This window comes from Rhinolophus ferrumequinum, chromosome 22 (assembly GCF_004115265.2).
Source record: "Rhinolophus ferrumequinum isolate MPI-CBG mRhiFer1 chromosome 22, mRhiFer1_v1.p, whole genome shotgun sequence".
NCBI classification, from domain to species: Eukaryota; Metazoa; Chordata; class Mammalia; order Chiroptera; family Rhinolophidae; genus Rhinolophus; species Rhinolophus ferrumequinum.
In genome coordinates, this window is record NC_046305.1 from 13,143,073 (window position 1) to 13,170,237 (window position 27,165).

General features: G+C 34.7%; 1 protein-coding gene across 2 annotated transcripts in view; it reads left to right on the forward strand.

Annotated features, from left to right (window-relative positions):
• XPR1 (xenotropic and polytropic retrovirus receptor 1) overlaps positions 1–27,165 on the forward strand; it is a 138,923-nt gene that overhangs the window by 11,348 nt on the left and 100,410 nt on the right. For both annotated transcript variants that reach the window (XM_033092752.1, XM_033092751.1), the window contains exon 2: positions 12,676–12,727. In XM_033092752.1, coding sequence (XP_032948643.1) covers positions 12,676–12,727 — 52 coding nt within the window. The remainder of the gene's footprint in view (positions 1–12,675; positions 12,728–27,165) is intronic.

A 27,165-nucleotide genomic window follows, 5' to 3' on the forward strand; every position in this document is an offset into this window, starting at 1 on the left:
TGCTAAAGAAGGTTGCAAAATGTTTACTCTAGGATTTGTTTGCTTAGTATCATGGACTTTCAAAAATTCAGTTCTTGATAGATTGAGAAATTAGAATTGAAATTGTAATAACCCTGTGAGCTTGGGCAAGTCATTAGCCTTTCTGTACCACAATTTGTCATCTTTAAACTGGGGATAATCATGATGCCTACTTTAGTGGATCATGTGAAATGCAATGAATTAATAATTGGGAATCACTTAGTATAATAGTATAATACTAGTATAGATATTGGAGGTGAAGGAGTGAAGAATTCAACATAATGTTTTAAATCTCGGGAAACTGGTAGAGAATAACTACTTTGGGGGTGGTAAACTCATTAAATTAGATCTTAAATATACTGATTTCATGTGTGAAATATGTATTAGAGATAATAGCAGGAATTTGAGATTGTATCAAAAGATGAAAATGTTATAATTGAGATAGTAATTAAAGAATTCACTAAAGGAAAGTATATAAGGCAGAAAAATAGAAACACAGTAGAGGAAATATTGGAAAATACATCGTCATAAGAGTCAAGGGTCTTAAGGGTAAATGGAGTATCAGAAGTGACATTGTAGACAGATCAGTGAGAACAAGGATTAAAGATAGGCCTTTGGATATGACAAAAGGAGCCCATTGTGAATTTTGAACATAAAATGTCTTTTGCTAACTATTCTGGGTTTTTAGAGGTTAAAGTCATTGAGGCAACACATGTGTATTTCTCATTAGAGAAATTTGCCTATTAACAGAGTGAGGAAAATAGGATAGAACCATTAGGAATGAGAAGAATAAAGGAAAAGGTTCTTTGAGGATATTTGAAGGTAGGAGAGAAAATAGCTTTAATTTTATCTAAATTTTTGCTTTAATTGCATTTCCCTCATTTATTGCATGTGAGACCTTTAAAAAGTTGTTTTATGTTTCTGAACCTGTTTTGTTTTTGTAAAATGGGGATAATATTTACCTTTCAAGGTTATTGTGAGAATTAGATATAATAATATATGAAAGTGCCAGCAAGGGCCTGATCTCTAGAAGGCACTTTTCAATGAAATATAGCTGTTAACTTCTATCATTATTAAAAATAAGCCACAGGAGTAACTTTTACTCATTTATTTAGTAGACATTATTTTAGAGTGTTACTCAGCCTTTTAATATAACAAGACCCCCTTTCAGTGGCGTGAAATTTCTTGAAACCAAATGATGGGAGTTGTACTTTCAGAATCCATTGTTTGAGGAACTGCATTCTGACAAAATGAATTGCTATTATTTCATAGATTCTGAGATGCACATTCCCTGGGTCCACATCCCAACACTTTTGAAACTGGGTTTCATCTTACTGATGTCATAGTTTAATTGGTAATGTTTTTCTTCCTTACTGGTATATAAAACAAGGGTGTGTTTTAACAACTAATCAAATAGAAAGATGATGTATTCTGTAAGTACAGATATCTTCATATATTTTGACAAGTAGTAGTATATTTGTGGGAAACATTATTTAGCCTCCAAAGAATACCTAGTTTGTGAAGTTTTTGTAGTATTGAAGTTAGAGCCGTGAAGTGGTGTGAGACCCATGGATTAGAAACAATTTTTATGGGTATATAGGAAACAGCATCACAGTGCCTTTGGGTTCCTTTTTGTTTTCTTACGGATAAACTGGCAAACCAAGAGCAGGAGTGAGAATTTTATTTTTTGATAACTATTACATCTGGGCAAAATCCAATATATTTTACCAACCTGTATAAACTTTAAAATTTAAAGAGGGCTGGAAGCCAAAAGCACTAAGAACTTTTCTTGTGACTAGTAAATGAAAGAGTTTGAATTTTGTTTAGAAATAAAATATTATGAATATTGGGAAAAATAAGAAAGAACTTTGCATTTTGATATTTCATGAAACTGGAAATGCTATAATTCAATAAAAATAACAGTAGCTAACACTTTAAAAAATTAACTGATGTGTTGATTTTAGATATTTAGTTTTTGTATTACAAAGTCTTTGCAGTTTACATTTTGAACTTGTATTGTGCTAGGTGCTGTGGCCTATAAAAACTGAAGTGAGATTGCTCTCTGCCTTCAGAGAATTTACAACTGTCATCACAATAAATGAAGGAATGAGCCATATAGATTTAATTAGTTAGAAGAGAGCGTTTGTTATCAGCTTTATTTTATCATCAGAATAGGATCCTCAGACAAGGAAAATGCTGATTTATTCTTCTGTCAGACCTGCTTCAGCTCTGAAGTGTGGCTATATGACTTTTCAAGGGCACTCAGTGTAAGTTAAAGAACACTGTTGAAGGCTTTGACATACAGGAATGCAATTTTGTTTATTGTTAATATAAATCTCTTACTTGAAATTTTCATAGTTTTCCTTTCCATAATTTTGTATCTTTATAAGAATAAGAATTTTAGCTACTTTGATCAAGGCAAGCCAAACAGGGATGTTGGTTATGATCTAATAATATGTGCATTCTGTGATATGAAAATTGTTTTTCAAATTTAGCCTCATGAATTATCTATTGCTGTGGCTTAAAACAAAAATTTAGTAGATTAAAACAATAATCATTTATTATCTTATACTGTTTGTGTGTATCAAGAGTCTGGAAGCAGCTTAACTGGGTGGTTGTGGCTCAGGGTATTTTGTGAGGTTGCACTCAAGACATCAGCCAGGGCTGCAGTCGTCTCAAGGGTAGAGGATCCCGTTCTAAGACGGCTCACTCAGGTGGTTCACAGAATTCTGCTAGTTTTTTTCAGGAGGCCTCAGTTCCTCACCCCTTGGACCTCTTCATAGAGCTGCTTCAGTTGTTTCATGACTGGCTTTCTCCAGAGTATGTTACCCAAGAGAGAGCAGGATGAAAACCACAGTGCCTTTTATGACCTAGCCTTGGAAGTACTGTCATTTATGCAATATTCTGTTGATTATACAGGTCAGCCCGATTTAGTATGGGAGGAGATCGCACAGAGTATTACTACCAGGGAGGAAGGAATTATTGGGGGTCATCTCAGAGGCTAGTTACCACACCTGATATAAAAATCTAATGGTTTAGAAAAGTTTTGGAAATAAAAGGGAGAGTATCAGGAAATTAGAGGTAAATCTTAGAAAATAAGGTTTTGTTCCATATAGTGGGGTACATGTCTTTTTCTCAAAGAAGCATGGGTTATAGAATGAGTAATGCTGGGGCAAGATATTTCAACAACCTTTATGAGTCTTTGATCTTCAGTGGTAAAATGAGAATCATATTTACATTAAAAAGTTGTGAGCCTCTGTTAACGTAGTGTTTAAAATACTCAAAACAATATCTGATAGTAGGCATTCAATAAATGTAGCCTTTTATTACTTTTATTATTGATCAGTATTTGTAGCCATCATATCCTCAACTCTCTTGTGTATTCAACCCAATCTAATCTTGCCTCTGCCCCCATCACTACTGAAGTCATATTTTTGAAGGTCACTGGTGAGCTTCTGATCCTCACTTCTAATTACCCCCTCTTAGTCTCTTCTTGATCTCTAAGCAGCTTATTATTTTTATTTTCTTTAACTTAAGGTTATATTTTATTGATCTTACATATGGATAGTTTACATTATAGGCTCTAAAGTAGAAAGTCAGAGTCTAGGCATTCTAATGTTAGCTGTTTTACTCTCTAATTCAGTTGCAGCATTCCAGTTAGATAAATAGTTACATAGGTAGAGAGATGCATAGGTAGAATAGACATCTATATTCACCATCTAGCTCAATTATCTTAAATATTTTTGACTTTATTGAGATATAATTAACATGTAACTGTAAATTTAACGTGTACCACATGTTGATTTGATATTTATATATTGCAAAATGGTTACCACCATAGCATTATCTAACAATTCCATCCCATCACATAATTACCATTTCTTTTTTGTGGTGAGAACATTTAAGATCTGGTTTTCAAGTAGATTATAATTAATAATAATACAGTATTATTAATTATAATCACCATGCTGTACATTAGATCCTCAGAACTTGTTAATCTTATAACTGGAAGTTTGTACCCTTTAACCAGTATCTCCCCATTTTCCTATCCCCCAGCCCCTGGTAACCACTATTCTACTCTGAGTTTGGCTTTTTTAGATTCAATATGATAAGTGATAATCATATAGTATTTGACTTTCTCTGACTTCTTTCACTTAGCATAATGCCCTCGAGGTTTACCCAATTTGTTGCAAATGTCAAAATTTCCTTCTTTTTCATGGCTGAATAATATTGCAGCAAACACACTTGTGCACGTATGCGTGGACCCCATCTTCTGTATCCATTTATATGTTGGCATACACTTAGGTTGTTTTCATGTTTGGGCCATTATGAATAATGCTGTAGTGAACATGAGGGTGCAGAAATCTCTTCTATAACAGCCTTTGATAGTTTTTAATCTCTCTTCCTTTTGGAAATGCTCCTTTAGTTTTTGTGGTACTGTATGCAAGGTCTGCCAATTAAGTTCGGGAACTTGTTGCAACGATATTGCTAACCTTTTTTGATATCAGAGGAATTATTCCTTATGAATTTGTACCAATTGGACACACAGTTAACCAAGTTTGCTATTTGGAAGTGCTGAAAAAGGCTACATGAAAAAGTTAGACAACCTGAACTTTTTGCCAACAATTCATGGCTCTTGCATCACGACAATGCACCAGCTCACATGGCACTGTCTGTGAGGGAGTTTTTAGCCAGTAAATAAATAACTATTGGAACACCCTCCCTACTCACCTGATCTGGCCCCCAATGACTTCTTTCTTTACCCAAAGATAAAGGAAATACTGAAAGGAAGACATTTTGATGACACTCAGGACATCAAGGGTAATAGGATGACAGTTCTGATGGCCATTCCAGAGAAAGAGTTACAGAATTGCTTTGAATGGGGGACTAGGCACTGACATCGGTGTATAGCTTCCCAAGGGGTGTATTTTGAAGATCACTACAGTAATAGTTAGCAGTGAGGTACGTAGCACTTTTTCTAGGATGAGTTCGTGAACTTAATTGTCCGACTTCATACATCTCATTTTGTACCTTATTGCTGTTTTGTATTCCAAAAGATTTCGTTGTTGGCCCATTTCTCACTTTTTGAGAAATTTCATTTATTTAGTCTAGGCAGTTTCAAATCAGCTATAGATTATTTCATTATCGACGATTTCCAACTCTTAACCACTAGCTTTGACCTATTTTCCAAATTGTAGATCTCTATTTTTATCTGTCTCCTGACCATCTCAGTTGTCCTATTGGATACCTAAAGTGGTTTGTTAACCCAAACTCCTATCTTTTCTTTGCCCAAGTTTTTTCTTTGTTGTTGTTTTCTACTTGGTTAATAATATCACTGATCATCCTTCTTTTTACCTGGGCTCAAAATGTTGGAGAGCTTCCATTCCCTTAATTCATGTTTAGTTGTTTGCCTGATTTTTGTTTCACTTCTTGATATTTCCCCTTTCCCAATGAAATTTCTTTTCATTGCTACTGCTTTAGTTAGGCCTTCAGTATGCTTTGTTCATCTTTTATTTTAGTATTTAACATATTATGTTTGAATTTGTCTTTATGTGTGTCTTCTCCATGTTTGATTCATCATTACAGTTGACTCTTGAACAACCTGGGGGTTAGGAGTGCCAATTCCCCTTGCAGTAGAAAATGCGAGTATAATTTTGAACTCCCTCAAAACTTAACTACTAATGAATAGTCTACTATTGATTGGAAATCTTACTGATAACACAAATTTAGTCAATTAATACATATTTTGTATATTATATGTATTATAGGCTGTATTCTTATAACAAAGTAAACTAGAGAAAAGAAAACGTTATTAAGAAAATCTTAAGGAAGAGAAAATACATTTACAACATTTATTTAAAAGCTGTTTATATGAGGACCCATGCAGTTCAGACCCATGTTCAAGGGTCAACTGTATTTATTTAGAGCCTGGCATAGTAAACAGAATATACATCTAATAACTTTCATTGAATGAATAAAGCTTAGTAACTTACTTAATGATAATATTAAATAATGTAGAAATATTTATTTTGCACCTCTTTTATGCAAGTATAAACAAGGTGACAAAAACCCTGACTTTCCAGTCAAATGGGGAACAAGTGACATAGATAAGTAATGAAAACATAAGGTAGAAATGTTAAGTGCTATAAATGGTTTCAAATGGAGTACTACAATATTTCATAGGAGGGAGTGATGATATCCAGCTGGAGGAATCAGAACAAAGCATAAAAGAGGTTAAATTCGATCAGGACCTTAAAGGATGGTTAAGATTTGGAAATTAGATTTAAAAGATGGGAGGTAGGGGAGCGAATTCCAGGTAGAGGCAATAGTAGTAAACAAAGGCAAAGATGGAAGAAATATTGAGGTTGCTAAAATGAGTAGTAAGTAATTCATTTTGGCTTTAGGGTCAGATTATGAAAATGAAATTGGTTTTCTCCAGTTTGGAAGATAAGCCTACAAACGTAGTTTGGACCATTCTGGGTACCTTAGACCGGTAGATGAGTATAGGCTTTATTCTTGTAAGTTTTGAGCAAGACAATCAGACTGATGCTTTGGAAACATTGATATGGCAACAGTTTGTCAGATGTGTTAGAGAGATGAAAATCTATAGATTGGTAAACCAGTTAAGAGTCTGTTGTAATAGTTCAGGTAAAAGGAAAGGAGAGAATGAATGTAAATGAGATTGTGGTAGTGGAATTGATTGAACCAGATTACTGAACTCAGGGGTGGAAAGGAGAATGTAGGAATGTGAACTCCACCAGGACAGGGATTTTCACTTTCCACATGATTTATCCCAGGTTCCTAGAACAGTGCCTGGCACATAGCAGATTCTCAGTAAATTACTTGTGGAATGAGTGAGACAATGATAACAGATTATGCATCGCTGTTATTTGGATACTGGCCATAATGTTAACAGAAATAAAGAACATAAGAAGAGCAGGCTTTGCGAAGAAAACGAATGGAATTTTGGACATTCTGAGTTTATTTTAGTAGACATGTGGCTGAGGATATAGATTTGGGATTTATTTACATGTAAATAATAAAAGCTATGTCAGTGAATGTCAGTATGCTAGTATGGATATTTACAAACGTGAATATGTCATATATTCTAAATGACTTCTTCCTATTATAAATTATATGTTTTATACATTTAGTATGCATTTAATGAATTCAATAATAATTAAATGTTTGTAACAGCTTTTGCATATCGAATTGCATTTTACCAATGGGGTACTTTTGAATTCCATGAAAATTTTGAGTCATGCATATTCCTTTTAATATACTATAGGTTTTGGATTTTTAAGTATGTGCAAGAGTACACTGATTTTAAATTTTAATTGATTATAAGAATTTGTGTAAGAGTTTTTATTGACTTTATAGAGTATTTCTACCATCAAAGCAGAGCTAGGTTAGTTTATTTCTATTTTGGGATAAAAATGAAGATTAATTAATGGAGACTCTTTATACAGGACACATAAGAATGCTAGAATGCCCTCTTTTGAGGTTTATGATTTGATTTACAGAACTGACCTTAGAACTTTGTGTTAGGAAAACATGACTGATTTCTAGCTGATGAGCCAGAGAAACCAGGTCAGATGTAACTCACTTCCACATTATTCACAGACTACCCAGTATTTCTGGGGAAAAAAATTAAACAGGAAATGCAAAAAGAAGAAGTGGAAACTGAAAAAGAGAAAAAATCTCTTTTCTGTGATGCTGTAGGTCAGCACATGATGGACATATTTTTAAGCGTATATCAGAATTTTATTCAAGAGTTCCGCTTGGAAAAGTTTTCAGATAAAAAATGTCTGATGTAAATTTTATCCAATTATAAAACACTGTTAACAGGGATTATGACTCCTTTAAAGGTTTATAACAAATATTCCTTGCCCTTTGTCTTCAAATACCTGTTTATTTTATCGTTTATTAATCCAATAATTAGATTGCAGTGTGCTGACTCTAAATGAATATTGAAGCAAATGAGAGCCATATAGGTTAGATATTTTATTGATGGAAGCGATCATATTTCTAGTGTGTTATATATGAGGCCAATGGTGAGTTGGTAGGAAGTAGGAATTTTTCTAGCTTCTGATCTCCTTCGTCCTCAAAATGATCTGTGAAACCTATCTGTGCTTGGAAAGGAGATAAGAGGTGATCTATGGGTTATTAAAAATCAACAAGACATTTGTATTGGCAGTATTATTGCGTACGTATTAAATTTGACCTATACCCTATTTTGTACAATAGATAACCTTATAGAAAGTTCAAGTAATATATTTAGGAGACCTTGTTATTTAAAGCATATGTAAACTGGGCTCTCCATATATTTTCTTAGCAGTCTGTAGGTTTCCTGTGAGAATTAAAAATATAGTGTATTTATGTCAGCAGTCATCAAAAATAAAAAAGGAGCATAGTCTAGATAATCTGGAGGACCGTTTTATAAACTAGTACTGCCAGGAGATTGCAGTGCCTGTGTTTATGCTTGGCTCCATGTAGTACTATCCTACATTGTCAAGTTAATAAGAACTGAAGCATATCTACTGCATAAATGACCAGTAGAGGGCCAAATGATGCCACAGCCCATTGTATGACGTAAGTTTTGTGATAATTCACATTCTGTTCTTAACTAACATTCTTTGAGCATCTTCTGTGTTCTAGGCACTGTTCTAAGTACTCTTCATGTGTAATCGTGAATCATAATATAAGGACTTGTGTTTTAAGAATTTTTAATTTTCACAATAGACCTGTGAGGTATATGTGGTCACTATTTCTGTTTTACAGATGAGGGCACTGAAGTACAGAGAAGTCAATTTCCCAAGCTAATAAATGCTAGAGTTGGTTTTCATACACAGTGTCTAACTCTGTAGCTCCTGGCCACTCTCCTATGCTGCCGCACCTAGAGAAAGGTACTAGGGGAATTACATCAAATCCGACAGAAAGTCATTCATATAGGCATTCCAGACTCAGAAGAAAAGGTATGTTGGCAGTCAGCATTGTATTGGCGGCCAGCATTGTATTCATTCATATTACCAGTTGAGATTTTGTTTCTTCTAACAACATGTATTTTCCTGTCATTTTAATATTGGTTTTGTGGTTGTATTTGGATTGATTTTGTTAGGTTTTACTATTACGTGAGTTGTTATAAACCCTAAAAATTTTGTTCTAGTTTACATATATTTCAATAATATAACAAAAAAATTAGAGTAGAGATTACAGTATAGGTGCTGATGAACAGAATTGTTTTGAATTCTTTGGAAATCAAAGAAATCTTTTGTAATGGACATGAATACATGTATTGATTTTATTTATTATACAAATTCATAGTTTTATATAAAATATTAGATTTTCTTAAAAAGAAATGAGGAAACTCTTTTTGTTGTTTTGTGTATTTGAATGTACTCCTTCCAACCCAGGCAAGTGCTCTGGTGACTCACTAGAGACAAACAATCCATAGGTACTAATATAGACACTACTTTGTAGGCTTTTCTCCCTCGCCTTCGTTCCCAGTTGCGGGCTATTCTTTTGTCACAGGCATAGAATGGTATTCTATTTAGGGAGTACTCTAGAGTCTATTACTATAAAAAAACGCAGAGGGTCTTTTGTTCAGAGGGAAACTGAGGCAGTAAGAAGCAAAAAGAGACATTGTCCCTGATTTCACTGAGATTGTCTTGATTTAAATGAAATTATGATTCAGCCTTATAATCAAAATGAAGACTTTCATTTTTCTCTTTATAAAATTTTAATCATTTTTTTAAAATTTGTAAACTTTCCTTTTGCAAATTTAATTCATTTTCATTACATGTCAGAAATTCTACTTAGTGTGCTTTTTCAATCATCTTTAAAGTAATTTTCTCCAGAGAGGAAATCCTTTTGAATTTAAGAATTATTTACTGAGCTCCTACTATGTACAAGCCACTTTGCTAGTCATTGATGATTTATTTGGTTTCTGGTCACATCCCTTAATTTGTTTGGTACACATGCCTGTTATACTCCAGAAGTAGAAAAACCTCATGAGACATTTGAGTCTCTGATACTATCTGCTCCCGTGATAATTTATTTCCATAAGTATTCTCTGGCTGGATTTATTTGTTCCTTTCTTGTATTTTTCTACTACTAGCAATTTACTCTAAGCAATGTGTTCATTTACTCTCTTAAAATACCTATGGAAGAACTGTAACACAATCACTACAGTTGTAGGACTTCAATATGAAATTCTAATCTGTGAACTAAAATAAAGATTTTTCTGATGTTTGATAAGATCTTCTGGGCAGACTTCTTTTTTTAGACTAGAAGTTAGTAGTGTCTAAGACATACGAAATTGTAAAGAAAATGGTGAGTGTATACACCTTTTTCTTAAAAGAAAGTCCATACCTTAGGGCTTTTGTACACGAATAAGTTTCAGAACTAATGGTCAGTAAACATGAGGCTGAGCTTCAAATGTAATCTTAGGAAAGCTGTGGACCACTAATAAAGGTCGTTTCCAAAAGAGATTTCTGTTTGGATATTTTCTGTGACCACTTCCAACACCAAATATAGTTCTTTTTTTCTGGACCAACAACCATTTTCTGACCCCAACTATGTGTCTAACAATTCAGTTCAGTTCTGGCACTATCTGGAGTTCGCACAGACCCCACAGTATAAGGGCTTAGTCCCACAAGACTATTCCCACTTAAGACGCCTGCTGCAAATGGGGTACCTGGGCTACCCACACTTCTGCCTGGATAATTATAAATTTGAGGGTTCCCATGACCCCCCCTTCAGGATTGGTAATTTGCTAGAATGACTCACAGGACTCATGAAAGTGCTATACTTAGCAGTACAGACTTATAACCACTTACGGAAGAGATGCACAGGACAAGATATGGGGACGGGTGGCACGGAGCTTCCATGCCCTCTCCCAGCACATTGCTCAGCCTCTGAAACCTGAAGTTGTTTGGAGTTTTTATGGAGGTTTCATTACCTGGGCATGCTTGATGAAAGCTTTGCCATTAGTGATCGAGCTCAATCTTCAGTCCCTCTCCCCTCCTCATAGGTCTGGGGTGGGGCTGAAAGTTTTAACCCTCTAATCGGTTAATCAGGGTGTTGGTTTTTCTGGGGACCAACTCCCATCCTGAAGCTAACTCCCCCCTACTCCCACCCACTCAAGAGAATCATCTCATTAGTATGTAAAAGACAGTCAATTCCAAAGGTTTTCAGAGCTTTGTGTCTGGAAGAACAAATATTTTTTTGTTATAAAACAATTGCATTACTGTATTGCCTCAAATTCTATATAAATAGTGAATCTTACTGAATATTTTTGGATTTAAGAATGTATGACATTAACATTTTTATACATAATTTTCCTACAAAAATGCATTGATTTTTCAGTTTTCCTTGTTTTATTGGAAATCTTTTTTACTGTATATTGTCAGGCTTGTTTAGTCATGGAACTAACAGATTGGTCACTAATCTAAAGCAAGTGGTAAATTCACTTGGGCAGAATATCATTCACTAGACTTGAATACAGAGTGAGTTACTCTGGAGGTGTATTTTGTGTGTTTTGGTGTTTATATGCTTGAAACACTCTCCGCCAGTGGTTCTGAGGAGGGCTGATTTTGTTCCCAAAGGGACATTTGACAGTGTCTGGAGACATTTTTGGTTGTAACTACTCTGGTGGTGGTGGAGGGGAGTTCCTACTGTTATTTTGTGGATCCCTAGATGCCAGGAATGCTACTAAAAATCCTGCTATGCACTGAATGGCCCCTCACAACAAAGAATTATCTGGCCCCAAATGTCCTCTTGTACTGAGGTTGAAGAAGGTTGGAGGCCAATTTAGGAATCACCAATGGTTAGATGGTATTTGAAGCTTTGAAGCTGTGAGACTGGATACAGTCACCTATGAGTAAGCTTATGACCAGCTCTTGAGCTCTGCAACCTTATCCACTTAATTCTACTGTTTTGATAGATAGGGAGAAATGCTTTTCATTTCTGTCCCCAAACCACTTAGTGAGAGATCAAACTGCAACCATCCAAATTACTTAAACGTGGTTGTTTGTTAGTTTATCTACTGGTTTGGAAAAAAGAATACAACCTTTACTATCTTTATAGTCTTGAACTGTTATGAGAGGATTTTCTAGACCTCCAATAAAAAGTATTTGTATTCAAGATGAAAAGATTTCTGGAGATTGTCAGAATTCAGAATAACAGTATGAATGTACTTAACACTGCTGAATCACACACTTAAAAATGATTAAGGTGGTGAATTTTATATTATGTACATGTTACCACAATTTAAAAAATTTGTACCCAGTGTTTCATATTTTCTTCTGTAATGTTCATTGTATTCCTCTAGGACCGTTGTTCTCTATAACTATTATCTTTTAGTCAAGAGAGTCTGTGATCTCTCAGGTGATTGTTTTATTCTTTTCAAATGTCCCTTAATTTTTAAAGTGTACAAATTAGCCATTGTCTTAAAAATTAGACAATACTGGATTGGTATAAAAGTATAGTATTTTTTTTAGCTTATTAAGATTAATTGACGTATTTCACTAAATTCTCAATTTAGGGAATAACATGTAGTCATTGTGTGGATATTGAAAAAGAAGCAATTGTTTAGCTTCAAATCCTTTTAATATAAAGGTTATTCAATTCATGTATTCCTTTTCTTTCTTCTAATAGGCTTTCAAGGATATGCTGTATTCAGCTCAGGACCAGGCACCTTCTGTGGAAGGTAAGATGTACTAACCCCTACATTTTGTCACATCAAACCTCTTTTTAAGGAAAGATATTTTAAACTGCACAGTATAAAACCAATTTAACCTGCCTCATATGTAGATATTTTTGATTTTTGTAATATATGAGTATATTATGATTATATTCTATTTCAATCAAATTTTTTTTTGTTCACATTTTCCCTATGATGGATTTCTTACATGTCCGTAAATCACCTTAGAATTGTGAATCACAGATACTGGGTTAGAGTTAAAGTTCTTATTTGTGTCATGTTCATCTCCCTGAATGTATTTTCATGTCTGTCCGTCGTCCGTCCGTCCGTCCATCCGTCCGTCCGTCCATCCGTCCATCCATCCATCCATCCATCCATCCATCTGTGAATCCTTAGTCCTTAATTAGTCTGAGCAACACAACTTTTCCTTTCTACTTATGCCATTCTTTAGACTGGGACTAGTAAAACAACGGTGTCTCTCTCTCTCTCTCTCTCTCTCTCTCTCTCTCTCTCAGAATGCAGAAAGTACTTCCTTCAACATCTGAAAATCTTTACCAGGATACTGGCACTTAGATATTAGTTTTATAGTATGTCACTGAATTTTGGTTTATAATATTTTAATATACTTAATTTTCTAATATTTAGCTGAAGACACTTAAGATTTATCAAAATGTTTAGTTCTTTTTTGGATTATCTCTTATTTTGTGTGTCCTAAAGAGTACTGCCTCAAAATATTTTAAGAATATAAGAAAAATGTGATTACATGGAAGTTAAAGATTTCCTCACCCTGTGTCACTTACTTTAATAGCGGTTCTTTTAATTTTATTTTCAAAGTTGGGCTACTAATATTTGATATTTTTTTCTTTTTACATTTTACCATGTGGTTTGTAACAAAGATTCTCTGAGATATGTTGAAAGTTATGATGATCTTTCTTCATCCATCCATGCTAGATCACGTTGCAATTTTCATACACTCTTAGCTGTTATTATAGAAAAATGGAATTCTGTGAAAGTATGCTAAAATGAAAAACATTTAGAGTTAAGAGCTTCTTTCTTTGTTTCATTGCCAAGAGATGTTTATTTTTTTGGACCCTGTTGTAAAGGGCGTGTTGTAGGCTGATCATCCAGATGTATGGTCTGCTTTTATAAGGGAAATACCTGCACTTGTTTGTTCTTTGTACTCTCAGATAAACAGACTAAAGCCCTATAATTTTCATCTTCTTAAAATGAATTTTTCTCTTTTGACACACTGGAGGATTAAAGGTATTAGAAAGTGATTTAAAGAAACTTATTCTGTGTAGTATTGAGGTTAGAAAAAGTTATTAGGTTGGTGCAAAAGTAATTGCAGTTTTTGTAATTATTTTTAACCATTTAAACCGCAATTAGTTTTGCACCAACCTAATAGTAAAGGAACTATACTTTTGTATCTCATTTGCACTGTGATACTATATTAATTTACTGCCTTGTATATGGTGTTAAATTTAAATGATCGTCATTTTTGTCATTTATTATTGCTATTGATTTCATATATCTTTAAGTTTTTATTTAGCAGTTATCTGAAATATAATGCAACACGAGCAGGTTTATCAACAAAGTCTAACATAGGACTTTCAACCTTTAACATTTTTAAAGGAAAAAACATTTGATAGGCCTTGATTATTTTTTTAAATATTGTCTCTCTCTCTTTTCTTTACTAATCTTTTTTCTATACCTTAAGTTTTAGTGGACTTAAAACCTTTGGTGTCAGTGAGCAAGGTGTTTTTTAATTTTTATCTAAAACTGAAATATACTGTAAATTGGTGGTTCTCAAATCTGCTGCACATTTAACTCAATTTACCTGTATTTTGTTTGTTTGTGTGACAAATAGTGATACTGAGTCTTCAACTCAGACCAGTTAAAATAAGATCTCCAATGGAACCCAGGCAATGTTAGTTTAACAGTCTCCCCAGTGGAGAATTCCTGCCATAAATCTTAAATAATTTTAGATCATTATCATTAATGCTAACTTCTTTTAGACAGTAATTTGCCAGTAGTTTTATAGGCTTCTTAAGCTCATTGATAGTTTGATTATTCTGTTAGCATACAGGAGAATTTGACAGTCAACCTATGTCACAGAATTAAGAGATCAGTGACATTTCTAATTGAAAAGATCATTTTGCCTCACCCTCATTTTAGATTTGTGTGCTCTGAGACCAAGCTAAGCTAGCTAGCATGGCTCAATAAGAACAATTGGGATTACTGATGCTGTATGTAACGACAAAAGGAGAATTCCAGAGATTAACTAATATTGAAACATAAAGACTTTTTTATATTGACTTTGCATTTTTATCTAAATATCTTTGAATAAAATTTTTAACTGGACATTTCCTTGCATCTGTGTATTTTTAAAAGATTTACGAAGCATTACTATTTTTGAATAATACTAAACTGTTTGATTTGTTGTGGTAAAAGCTAATTGTATCTTTCAAGAAACCTGTCGGTACTATTTTTTTTTTTTTATTACTCCACGTAGTTCCCATAAGTATTTGGAAAGGTTTATAGACTTAGATAAAATATATTAGATAACAGCAGTTATAGAGGTTAGAATAAGGGGGAAATGAAGACAGAATAGTGACTTAAAGCTCCACTAAATTTAATATATAAAATAGACGCTGTAAAGATCCTGGAACAGAAACAGAACATCTGGTAAAAATTAAGGTAATCGAGTAAATTATGGACTTTAGTTAATAATAATGTATCAGTCAATATTGGTTCATTAAAAGTGGTAAATGTATCATACTAATGTAAGATGTAAATGGTAAGAGAAACGGAGTAGTGGGTATATGGGAACTCGCTGGGCTACCTGTGTAATTTTTCTATAAATTTAAAACTTAGAAAATAAAAAGTTTATTAAAAAAATAGATGCCATAAGTTTTATATAATTGCCGGAAGTTAATTATAAATTCAACTCTGAATTTTCTGGAATTCAGAGGATAGAAGAGAGCATGGTTAATTTCAGAATTCACATAAGGTAAATTTTTAGCAGTTCCTCAGCAAAAGATCAGTTTTTACTGAATGTGAGATTTGATTCTTCCTTTGGACCTCATGAAGAATAGTATTTTGTTCAGGATGGTGAATAATATCCCCAATAGCAGTTTTACAAAAAGCATGACAGTGAGTTTCATAGGCTGCTTCTTAGCATCCAAGGGTGTAATGTAAAAATGTATCACACTGACCTAAAAGGCCTTAAATAATCTGGTCCTGTGTCAATGACCTCATCTTCTGCTATTTTCCCTCTCGTTCACTAGGCTCCAAACACATTGCCTTTCTTTCTGTACCAAAATCAGATGAAACTTGCACTTACAGTAGGTCCTTAGCTCTTGCCCTCCGCTGAGAATTATTAGATCATTCCCTGCCTATGCCCTTCATGAGGCCTTCTGAATACCCAGTCTTATGCAGCCACTCCGTTACTTCACATCATAGTACATCACTCTGTTTTATTTATTTCTTTGTATAGCATTTGTTACTTTCTGATATAATGTGTTTTTTGCATTGATTTATTCTCTTGAGATCAATGTAAGTCTCCTGTGGCCAGAGATTTTGTTTTTTTGTTTTTTTTTCTTTTACTGTTTTATACCTAGTATCTAAAATAGCTATGTACTTTACATATTTACTGAGCATATCAGTAATGGGTAGGAATAAAAATAAATGCTTTCCCTCAATCTTACTTGAAGTCAAAGTACTATTTATGAAAAAAAGGAGTAAATTAATCTAGCTTGCTTCTTTGTTTTTATTTTTGGTTTTTAATTTTTAACTTCGCTTGATCTATAGATACAGAAATTTACCTGCCGGTTAGATAGCTAAGGATATTGTTTGTTGTTGTTTTACATTGCTGACACTGTAATTTCATAAGGTATAGTTGAGGTGACACATGTAGCGGTTCTTTAAAACCAGTAGAAAAGCAGATGATACGAGGACCTAGTTTAAAGATTTTGTGTGTTTGTGGCATTGTGTTATCTTGGTTCCAAGCATAGATTGCTGAGAAATTATATTTTACAAGCTACTGGGTGACTGTAAATTTTTTGTAAGACACTAAAACCACCTCATTTCATGTTTTTACATATTTGGTATGTCTCCTTTCAAATACATGAAATAGGCATATATTTGAAAAACCAAATATTAATTGTTAGAAAATTTTTTTATATATGTCTGCTCAGTGAAGTGTATTTTTTTAGATTATTTGAATTAAAATGGAAAGACCTATTGATGCTTTCATTGTTTTCCTTTCACATTTTGCCTCTCGTTATAAAGTATTCCTTTTGATGCGGAGTATACATAGCTAATGTTAGCTGAATACAGCTATCTGACTTTCTGAAATGGAATAAATAGATACAGTTAAGGATGTAAGTCACCACAACTACACTAGTCTCTGCTTTTCTGCCATTTCTTTTTAGTCCCACTGTCCCCTCGTGAACAGGTTTTGTTGGATCTTTTTTTTTTTTTAATTTATTGGGGTGACAATTGTTAGTAAAATTACATAGATTTCAGGTATACTTTGTTGGATCTTTTTTGCTTAGGTTCTCTCTGCTTTTTCAACTTGGTTAGCAGATGTGTTACAGTCTCCCTAAGCTCCTTAGAATTCAGCTCTTAGTAGCATAGAAGATGAAAGTACGCTTGTAAATTATTCATTCTGATTATACGCTTGAATGGACAGAGTCCACTTTAGGCATCTTCTTCCATCTCACCTCTGTCCCCAGGTCTTTGTTGTTTTAACAGATGTGAGCTTGCTTTTTAGTTCTAGAGGATGGAAGACTGAATTGCATTTCTAAAATTCATGAAGTAATTTTTGCATGTCTAGGATTACTGTCAAACCCATGCATTCATAATACATTACTTTTCTCGTGTTATGTATAATCTTGTGTCTCCTTTCTGCCCAGTTTTCCATTTTATCATGGTGTATCATTATCTCTGTAAAAATTATTTACATGACTTTTTTGACTTAGAAATAAAACCATTTGATATTTATAATAGGGAGAGTTGTCTCATTTGCTACATTTTCAGCTTGGTGATGGCAGGAGAGTATCTTTACTGATTTCCATTTTTCTATTGGTGTTTTGTTTAGTCATGTATTGTTGATTTTCAAAAATCCTCCTGCTTGTAGTGGGTTAATGGTGCACGAGAAGACTATATACCAGGGACAAGTAGAGAGTTTAATCCAAAAGAAACACTAGATTCATTTGTAGACACTGCAACCCTATTTTGAGAGCCTTAAAAAAAAAAAAATACAGATGGCTAAGAGTGGAAGTTGAGGCAAGAGCCAAGCCAACAAGGTAATTGTCATCTCTTTAAGAATGATATATTTTTATCCTCCGTTAAGTTGTTTTAGAAAGGATGAAAAGACCTGACTGATACTCAAAGCCATGTAATGAAGTTGTTTCTGAAGGATGTGCTTATTTCATGTTTACTTTGGAAAAGGATTGCTTATTCATTCGTATTGTGGGAATTTCATCTTCTAGTTAACAAATATTATCACCTTCAAAAATAAACTTGTTGATTCTTCAAAGATGCCACTAACCTCAAGCTAGTTCACTAATAGGAAAGATGTGCTTCTGAGTAGTAAATAGTATTACTATTGGCGTTAATGCAATATCTACTTATCTTTAACAGAAGGAGAAGTAATTTATGCTCATTGCCAGAACATAAGATATTTTAGTAAATGTACTTTAATGTTCTAGTAAATGAATTTAATGCTCATTACTAGAATATAAGATGAAAATATAAATAGGTAGTAAAATTATGTGATAAAAATTAGTATCAACTTTGAGTAGTATACAGGTAGGAAGCTAGAAGACATGAAGAAATGTTTTGAACACAGACTTAATCCTTTGTGACACAGGAAAGTATTTAAAGTATCTTCGGTGTTTAAAATTTTCCTTCGCTTATAAAAATCAATAATATATAAAATGTGTCAATTATCATACAGTGCTGTTTTCTTTTTTATTGGTACTTTTGAGGGAAGGGCATGAAGTAGAGGAGGGATTATTAAACATTACACCATGAAACAAAAAAGCTCTGGGAACTATTAGTATATACTCTACATTGTAGAGGAAAACATAACATTAACAGATGAATGAATCTGGTGAGTTTCCTAGACTAACTGTTAGAAAACTGGAACAATTGTTAGAGCTTAAAGTTGGCAGAGTTTAAAGTAAGGGAAGTTCTTCTTTATGCACCTTTTGTTTTCTTTAGGCAGGGCCACTTTAGGTGTTTAGTGAAAGAATGCCAATGAGAAAGGTAGAAGAAGCATAAAAAGTTATGATCAGAGAGGATTTCCCCCCCCCCCCCAGTGCTAGATATCATTGAATTAAAAAACCAAAGATTCCTGCCCTCAGCATGTTCTAAAAATCGTTTAGATTTGCAACAGCTTCTAATTCTTGAGGCAATATGAGGAAGGAATAGGTGGTCAGTAATTGGAAGAGTAGGTAATCCTTTTCGTTAGTTTTCTATCACTGTTATAACAATTTACCACAAACTTGGTGACTTCAAATGCGAGAAATTTATTTGCTTCAATCCCGAAATTTTGGGGGGAGTATATATATGCCTCTTCCATGCTCTAGTGGTTGCTGGCTTCTTTGGCTTGTGGCCACTTTACTCCAGTCTCTGCCTCTTCACTTTGCCTTCTCTGTTCTCTGTGTATCTAAGGACATTTGACACTGGATTTAAGGCCACTTAGATATTTCAGGATGACTTCATCTTAGGATTCTTAATTACATTGCAAAGATCCTTTTCCTAAATAAGACAACAGCACTGGTTCCAGGGATTTGATACGCCATCTTTTGGGAGGGTCCATTCTCAGCCTACGATATCCCTAAATCTAAATGGAAAAAAACATGTTGTAATGTTCTTTAAATTATGAACCAGAGCTAGAGGTCCAAATGAAGTATTGCTTTCACATGCTACTCTATCCACTTTGAAAGGAACAGTTAAATAGTGTCAAAGAAAAATTCAGGTATGACACTGAGAAAGTGAAAAACTGGGCAGTAGGTTTGAGTGTATAAAATGTAGTAAAGGACAGTTTACCTGCTTTTAACCAGAGTTATCTGCAAAATATTCCAAATCATCCCTTTTAAGAATTTCTTTTATATTTCTAGTCTCCTTCCTGGGGGGAAACAAAAAAGCAAATCTCTTCCTAGCACACAGGTTAAGTGTCCTCTCCCCTCTCCACCAAATTTTTATTATGGAAATTTTCAAAAACATACAGAAGTAGAGAGAATATATATAGATTCCCATTTATCCACCACCCAGCTTTAATCATTATCAATACAATTCCTAATCTTGTTTCATCCCCCCTGGTTATTTTCATGCAAATTCCAGAAATTGCATAATTTTACCTATGAATATTTCTAAAGGATAGTCTCTGCCCCCATTACCAAAACACAGTTACCGCACATAGAATATTAATAGTAATTTCTTAATATTAAAAATCTGACAGGGTTCACACTTCCTGAATTATTTTACACTTTTTTAAAAAAAGATTGATTAGTTTGAAAAGGCACCCAAATAAGATCCATTATATGATACATTGTGATTGATTAGTAAATCTCTTAGTTCTCTATCAGTAGTAGCACCATCTAATATGGTAGCCACTAGCCAGCCACATGTAGCTATTTAAAATTAAATTAATTAAAATTAAAATGAAGTATTCTGATCCTCATTCATACCACCTACATACCAAGTGGTCAGTCACTTGAGCTTGGGACTCATTGAATAGCACAGAGTATTTCTCTCACTGAAGAGAGTTCTGTTGGTCAGAGCTGATCTGTAGGTTTCCCCTCTAACTCTGCATTTTCTCTTGTCCTTTGAAAAATTTTTATTATCATTATTAATTGGTAGAAAAAACTGGTTTATTTGCTTCTTTTGGTCTTTCAGAGTCTGGATTTTACTGATTGCAATCCTGTGGTGTACCTTACCATGGTTTCTGTTCTTTATATTTCCTGTAAATCTTTAGTTAAATCTAGAAATTTGATATAATTCAGATGAAATATTACGTACATATATACCTTCCCCTAAGAACACTTTATAGGTGCTAATGTGTACTTCTATTAGGAGGGATATATAATATCTGATTGTTTCTCTCTTTGTAGTGTTACTAGCTATTGATGATCATTGCCTAGCCCTAGATAACATGAATTCATTAAGGTTTACAAAGTGGTTGTATTTTAATACTCCTGTTTTCATTAGCCAGAAATCTATAAAGAGAAGTTACGCTTCATCAGCTGTTCGTTGGACAGATTGTATGGGAAAGGTAGAATAATTGCCTAATTCTTTCCTTTTGTTTTCTAGTGTTCAAAATAATACTGGTTCTCTAACATTTTCCAAAGAAAACCAGTAAATGTTTTTTTACATGTCTTAATGAATTAATATTTAAACACATTCAGTATGTTTTAGTCCAGTGTGGTTTTTATCCTTATTAAAGGTCAGATTTTCATCTTTGGCCCAGTGGGAGCCTCTTCAGGTGAGTTTCTCATTCCTTTTGATATGACCTTTGTAGTCTTTGATAGCTTCTTTTCTATCTGATGCTTCTATTCTGATACGACAAAACTTTCCAGACTCACTTTATGTATTTCTAGCCTGGGACCTGGGATCAGCCATTCTGCCAAGGAGTTTTGGTTCTTTTAGTGCTAACCTATGAGTCTTAATTCCTTTAGAAGCCACATACTGGGCTCTTCTTTCAAAATGTCATTGCTACTGAGTTATTTATTGTTTTAGGCTTTCTTTTTCAGCAGAAAAATACATATATATATATACCCACACATGCATGCGTATACATACACTTATAAATAAATATATGTATGTATATTTTGAAAGATATACCTCATTCTTTAAAGCTTAGATTCTTAGTATACTTTACTCTTAGACATTTAGAAAATGTCTGCTCTAATTGGACAGGTGAACTGTGATGATTTTTAAGATTGTACTCTTAGACATCATAACCACAAGTATAGCTCTTTGGGATTAGAGTGTTGAGGGTAGTGAATCCATCAGTACTGATTAAAATTTCATTTTCTTCATTGAACGTTGAAAGGGGAAACATAGTTTATCACCTACAAGACTGAATGCCAATTTATGGTTCCTGATGAGAAATTGATCCGCTATCTATTTGTTACAAGAGGTGCATGCAATCAGTGAGATTGGAAAAGGAAATTGAATTTATGTTGGTGTGTTACCACATGCAATTAATTTTGCATATATATTCCAAACACGTGAATCTTATTTGAGGTTGAACTATCTATACTTCGAATCAAGGCATTACTAATCTAGTATATATATTTAAGAGTTTCTATTGTTCCATAATTGCTATACAATTCCAAATATGTTCTTATCAGGCTATTCAGGCTATTCACAAAGGAATCTTTTGATTGTATAATGAGAAAATGAAATAGCTGAATTTGTGCATTCCTTTTACAAAGGATGGAACAGAATAAGGTAATTATAAGATTGATTTTTTTTTTTTTAAGATTTTATTGGGGAAGGGGAACAGGACTTTATTGGGGGTGGTGTGTACTTCCAGGCCTTTTTTCCAAGTGAAGTTGTTGTCCTTTCAGTCTTAGTTGTGGAGGGCGCAGTTCAGCTCCAGGTCCAGTTGCCATTTCTAGTTGCAGGGGGCACAGCCCACCATCCCTTGTGGGAGTTGAGGGACCTTGTGGTTGAGAGGATGCGCTCCAACCAACTGAGCCATCTGGAAGCTCAGCGGCAGCTCAACTCAAGGTGCCGTGTTCAATCTTAGTTGCAGGGGGCGCTGCCCACCATCCCTTGTGGGACTGGAGCAGTTGAACTGGCAACCTTGTGGTTGAGAGTTCATTGGCCCATGTGGGAATTGAACCGGCAGCCTTCGGAGTTAGGAGCATGGAGCTCTAACCGCCTGAGCCACCAGGCCGGCCCCAATGGGTTATCTTTTTAAAAGACTAACACTAGTCTTTTTACTTAAGGAAAAATATGATATGGTTCACTCATGACATGATAAATAAATTAGGGTATTTACAGCAGGAATTTTTAACAGTACAAGAATAACACAGTGTATTAGGTAGATATCCTTTATCCACAATGACCGTAAAAGAATGTTCATAAATGAAGTAGTAAGAGAATGATTAATGGCAGAGGTGAGATTTGAGTTGGGTCTTGAAGCATAATTACAGCTGTAGGAGAGGTCTTCTTGGCAAAGAAAAGCAACTGGGCAAAACCAAATGGGCGCAAGTACATAAGACGTTCAGAGGAGATTCAGTAAAGCACTTTAAATGAAGAAGACGGAGAGAGAGTAGTGAACTGTAAGGATGAGGCCAAATTTCCAAGGGGCTTACATTTTTTTAAAACCTGGGCTGCATTTGGTAGATCGGTATACTCCAACACTTGGAACTCTTAGTCTAATGAAGATGAGAATTTAGAGATGATTGTGTTTTTTGTTCCAGTCCAGCAGTATCCAAAAACTTCCGATTAAGAATGTGGTCTCACATATAAGCTTATCATGATTGCATCTCTTCCCACACCTATGTTCAGTGTTGGTAGCTTGACATTGGCCTCAATGGGAGTATTTACATTATGGAAATTGGCAAACACTACAGATGAGCTGTCACGTTGGAGAACATTGACCTGTCCATTACTAGTTAAATGTAGTGGGGTGGGATAGGTGTAAAGTTGAAGGAACCTGTAAGATGGAAGGATGGTAGCATAATTACAGTTAATATAAAAAATATCTAGGGATTTATCTGTCTTTTTTTATGTAAGCTGGTAGTAAGATACAGCTTTCAAAAAATGTTAATGCTCTATATTAAGTTATATAGAATAAAAAAAGTGATAATTCTACTGTGCGAAGCACTAATCGTAACTTTTCCTGGAGTATTGTAAATGGTTACAGGTACCATGTTTTTAAAAGGATATTGAACTTTTCTAGAAATGAACCATTAGTATATGGGAATGAGTTTGAAGATTGTTTTAAGGGTAATGATTGAAGAAGAGTGTAGCATAGAGTACTTACTTAGAGGGTACCTCATAGCTCTGATAGAACAAGAATAAGAAATATTTTATATGACTAGATAAGGTAGAATTTGGATCACTGGGTATGGAGTTGCAAACTTGCTTGTTAGGACTTTCAGATAATTAAAATTGCCCCAAAATTAAACTGATTGAGATATAGTGAGTTTTGAAATTGGTTGTCAGGTGGCTACTGGCTACTAAACAGGGATATTAAAGGAATTTTTGCATTTCGGAGGAAGGTGCATTAGGTCATTGATTGTTAACCATAGTTGCACATTAGAATCACCTGAGGAACATTAAAAAAAACAAACACCTCGGTGTATAAGCTGCATTCTAAATTGGCTAAATCAGAACCTTGGGACTCAGGCATCTGTGTATTTTAAAGCTCTTAGCCTATACGTGCAGCCAAGTGTGAGAATCACTGGGTTAGGTAAACTATCACATATTTTCCAACTTAATTTTACAACATAATTCTGACCTTTGGCTGTATCATTTTATTTTCCTGAACAGATTTGGAATAATCTGCATTTGTAAAATACTTAGGAAACATGGGATAATAGGTACCAAGGAAATGCATAGGCATAGATTTATTGATTCTAAGTACAGAGGTTTTAATTCTAGAAACACTAGTTAAACATTTGTATGTTAATTTCATAATGATTAGCAGTAAAATTTAAAGTCCAATATGTTTAAATCAAAATGCATTTAAAAATTATGAAACAATGAAGTTGTGAATACATTCAGAATTTTATTTCTTATGGTTAAAATGTGACAATGATATTGGCAAAATACAGAGGGTGCCAAAAAAACGTACACACATTTTTAAAGAGGAAAAAACTATTAAAATTGTAATATTCAGTATGTACTGATGACAAAAGATGAATACAAGTCACATTTGACTTCTGCAATTACAAAAGGTGCTCAAAGTGGTTACCATCAGCGTCCAGACACTTCTGATTACGGCGAACTAGTGCTTGAGCAACATTGACCAACGTGTCCACTTGTATACATTTTTTTGGCACCCCAGGTATTAATAATTGTTGCTGAGTATTGGGCATGCTGGGGCTTATATTATTCTCTCTACTTTCTGCTTTATTAATTTTGAAATTTCAACTAACAGCTTAAAAGAACCCAAACTAATGCTAGTCATAATGCATTGAGAGGGAATGTGTAGCTGGTGTGTCCTGAAAACATAAAGCATTAGAATTTAGTATTTTCCTCTTTTAAAATTGGTTTCTATGTAATTTTATGTGGTTATGGTCTTTCTAGGAAAAACAAATTATTGGTACATTATATTGGATGCTTGGAGCAGAGACCCTTGGAAGTTCTCAAAGCTCTATGAAATTCTGTCAGTGAGAATATTAATATCTGAAGTAAGAGATTAGATTATATTTGCTAATAATATGCAGAGAGAGCTTCCCCTATAGCCAGAGAAACCCCTGGTGTGCAGAGCTCAGTGTCATTAATAATGGTTGTGCTAACTCTTGGTACTTTTTCATGCACTAGTAGACTGTAGGGATCATGCCTTTAAGTAATGAATTGATGAGCACAATCCCTTGTCCCCTGGGTAGAGGTGGGGTGAAGGGAAGCTTCTTTTTTCTTCCCTTCACCCTCCCTAAGTTCCTTTCTTTCTTACTGCCTGCTTTTCTTTCTCCTTCTCTCCCGTGTGTCCACTGCCTCTCTGTCTGTTTCTTAGTCTTTTTCCCTTTCACCTGCCCCTTCTCTGTGCTGATATCTGGATGTGCTTGCCTGTCTTTTTCTCTCTCTCTGACATTTCTCCTTGTCTCTCTGACTCACTCTGTTCACCTTTATCTCTGTCTTTCTAATGCTGTCTCATCCTTGTCTGATCCTCTCTCTTGTGTCTCCCCTCATTTGTCCGTCTGTCTCTGCCTGTGTCTGTCTCTCCTCTTATCTCCATATCCTCTACTACTGGTCAGTCTGTTTCCCCTCTACCTTTGGTCCTTCTCTCTCTCCCTGTCTGCCCATTTGTCTATCAATTTGCCTCTCCCTGTCTGTCTGTCTTTCTCTCTGTGCATCTGTCTCTGTCTCTTCCTGTCTTTGCCTTTTTATTGTTCTCTTTGCTATGTTCTGTTAATAAGCTCTCTTTGTGCATCACTCTTGTTCTCCCTACCTCCTGTCTGTCCCTCACTCCCCTTCTCTTCCTGACTCATTATCTTTTACTTGTTCAGTCTCTGTTACTAACCCTTCATGCATTCTTTCACAGAATAGAGTCATACTGTATCTACTGTACTTGGGGTGCCACAGGAGTACCAATGGGAAATTTAAATTTTTGAGGGAAATACAGCATTACTTGACATCTGTTGGCAGTGCTAGATAGTTCAGTTTCAGTGTTAGATCTTACTACCTTCCTTTTGATGTTACATATTTGTGAAGATGGATTTTCAGTGGTTTTTGAGATAAAATGCAAGTACTGTGTGAAAACCACTGAAATCAGAAAATGAGGATTGTATTGTCCAATGTGATATCAATGTTTGAGAAGTTAAGTAGTGCTGAAATGGACATAAATACTTATTAAGTTATTTGGACTTACCTGCTTAGTCAGTGAAGTATTAGGTATTTCTTTTGGCCTGAGGTCAGCATGTAAAAATTACTGGGACAATTTATGGTGTGATTCAGGTAGATCCTGAAACTATGTCCCCAGAGTAGATACAAACTGACATGTATTATGTGGCGTGTGGTTATATTGGGGGACTTGATAAAGAGTGGAGGTCATTTCAAGTTAGAGGTTGATATAGTTCCTGAGTAGGAAAAGCTCACTTCTCTTGTATGACTCTCCTTTACTACTTACACAGAACACTTCATTTCTGAAGCTTCTGGTCACTAAATGTGTAGGGGTTTTTTTTGCCCTTACCAAGCAATTCACCAGCTGGTGTCCTATAATTCTATTCAATTCTGATACTATCTATCTGAAGTTAGCATCAGATTCCACAAACTAAGGACTCACTCCCACAAGACTGACCTACCTGCCACCTCCCACCCCATGACCCCCATGCACATTTCAGACACCAATTGCAAGTCCTATGTCGTCACCTGTACTTCTGACCAACTGGCTATAAATCAGGGTTACCATGCCCCACTCCTTGGGTTCAATAATTTATTGAGTGCTCACAGAACTCAGGGAAACATTTAATGTTTTCCAGTTTATTATAAAAGGATATGATAAAGGAAGGATACAAATGAACATCCAAATGGACAAGATACCTAGCGCAAGGTATATGGGAAAGGGCATAGAGGTTACATGCCATCTCCAGGCGTGTCACTCTCCCAGCAACCCAGAAACTCTCCAAACCTGAAACTTGAGGGATTTTTATGGAGGCTTCGTCACATAAGCATAATTGATCATTAACTCAATTTCCAGCCCCTCTCCCCTTCCTGGAGGGTAGGAGATAGGGCTGAAAGTTCCAAGCTTCTAA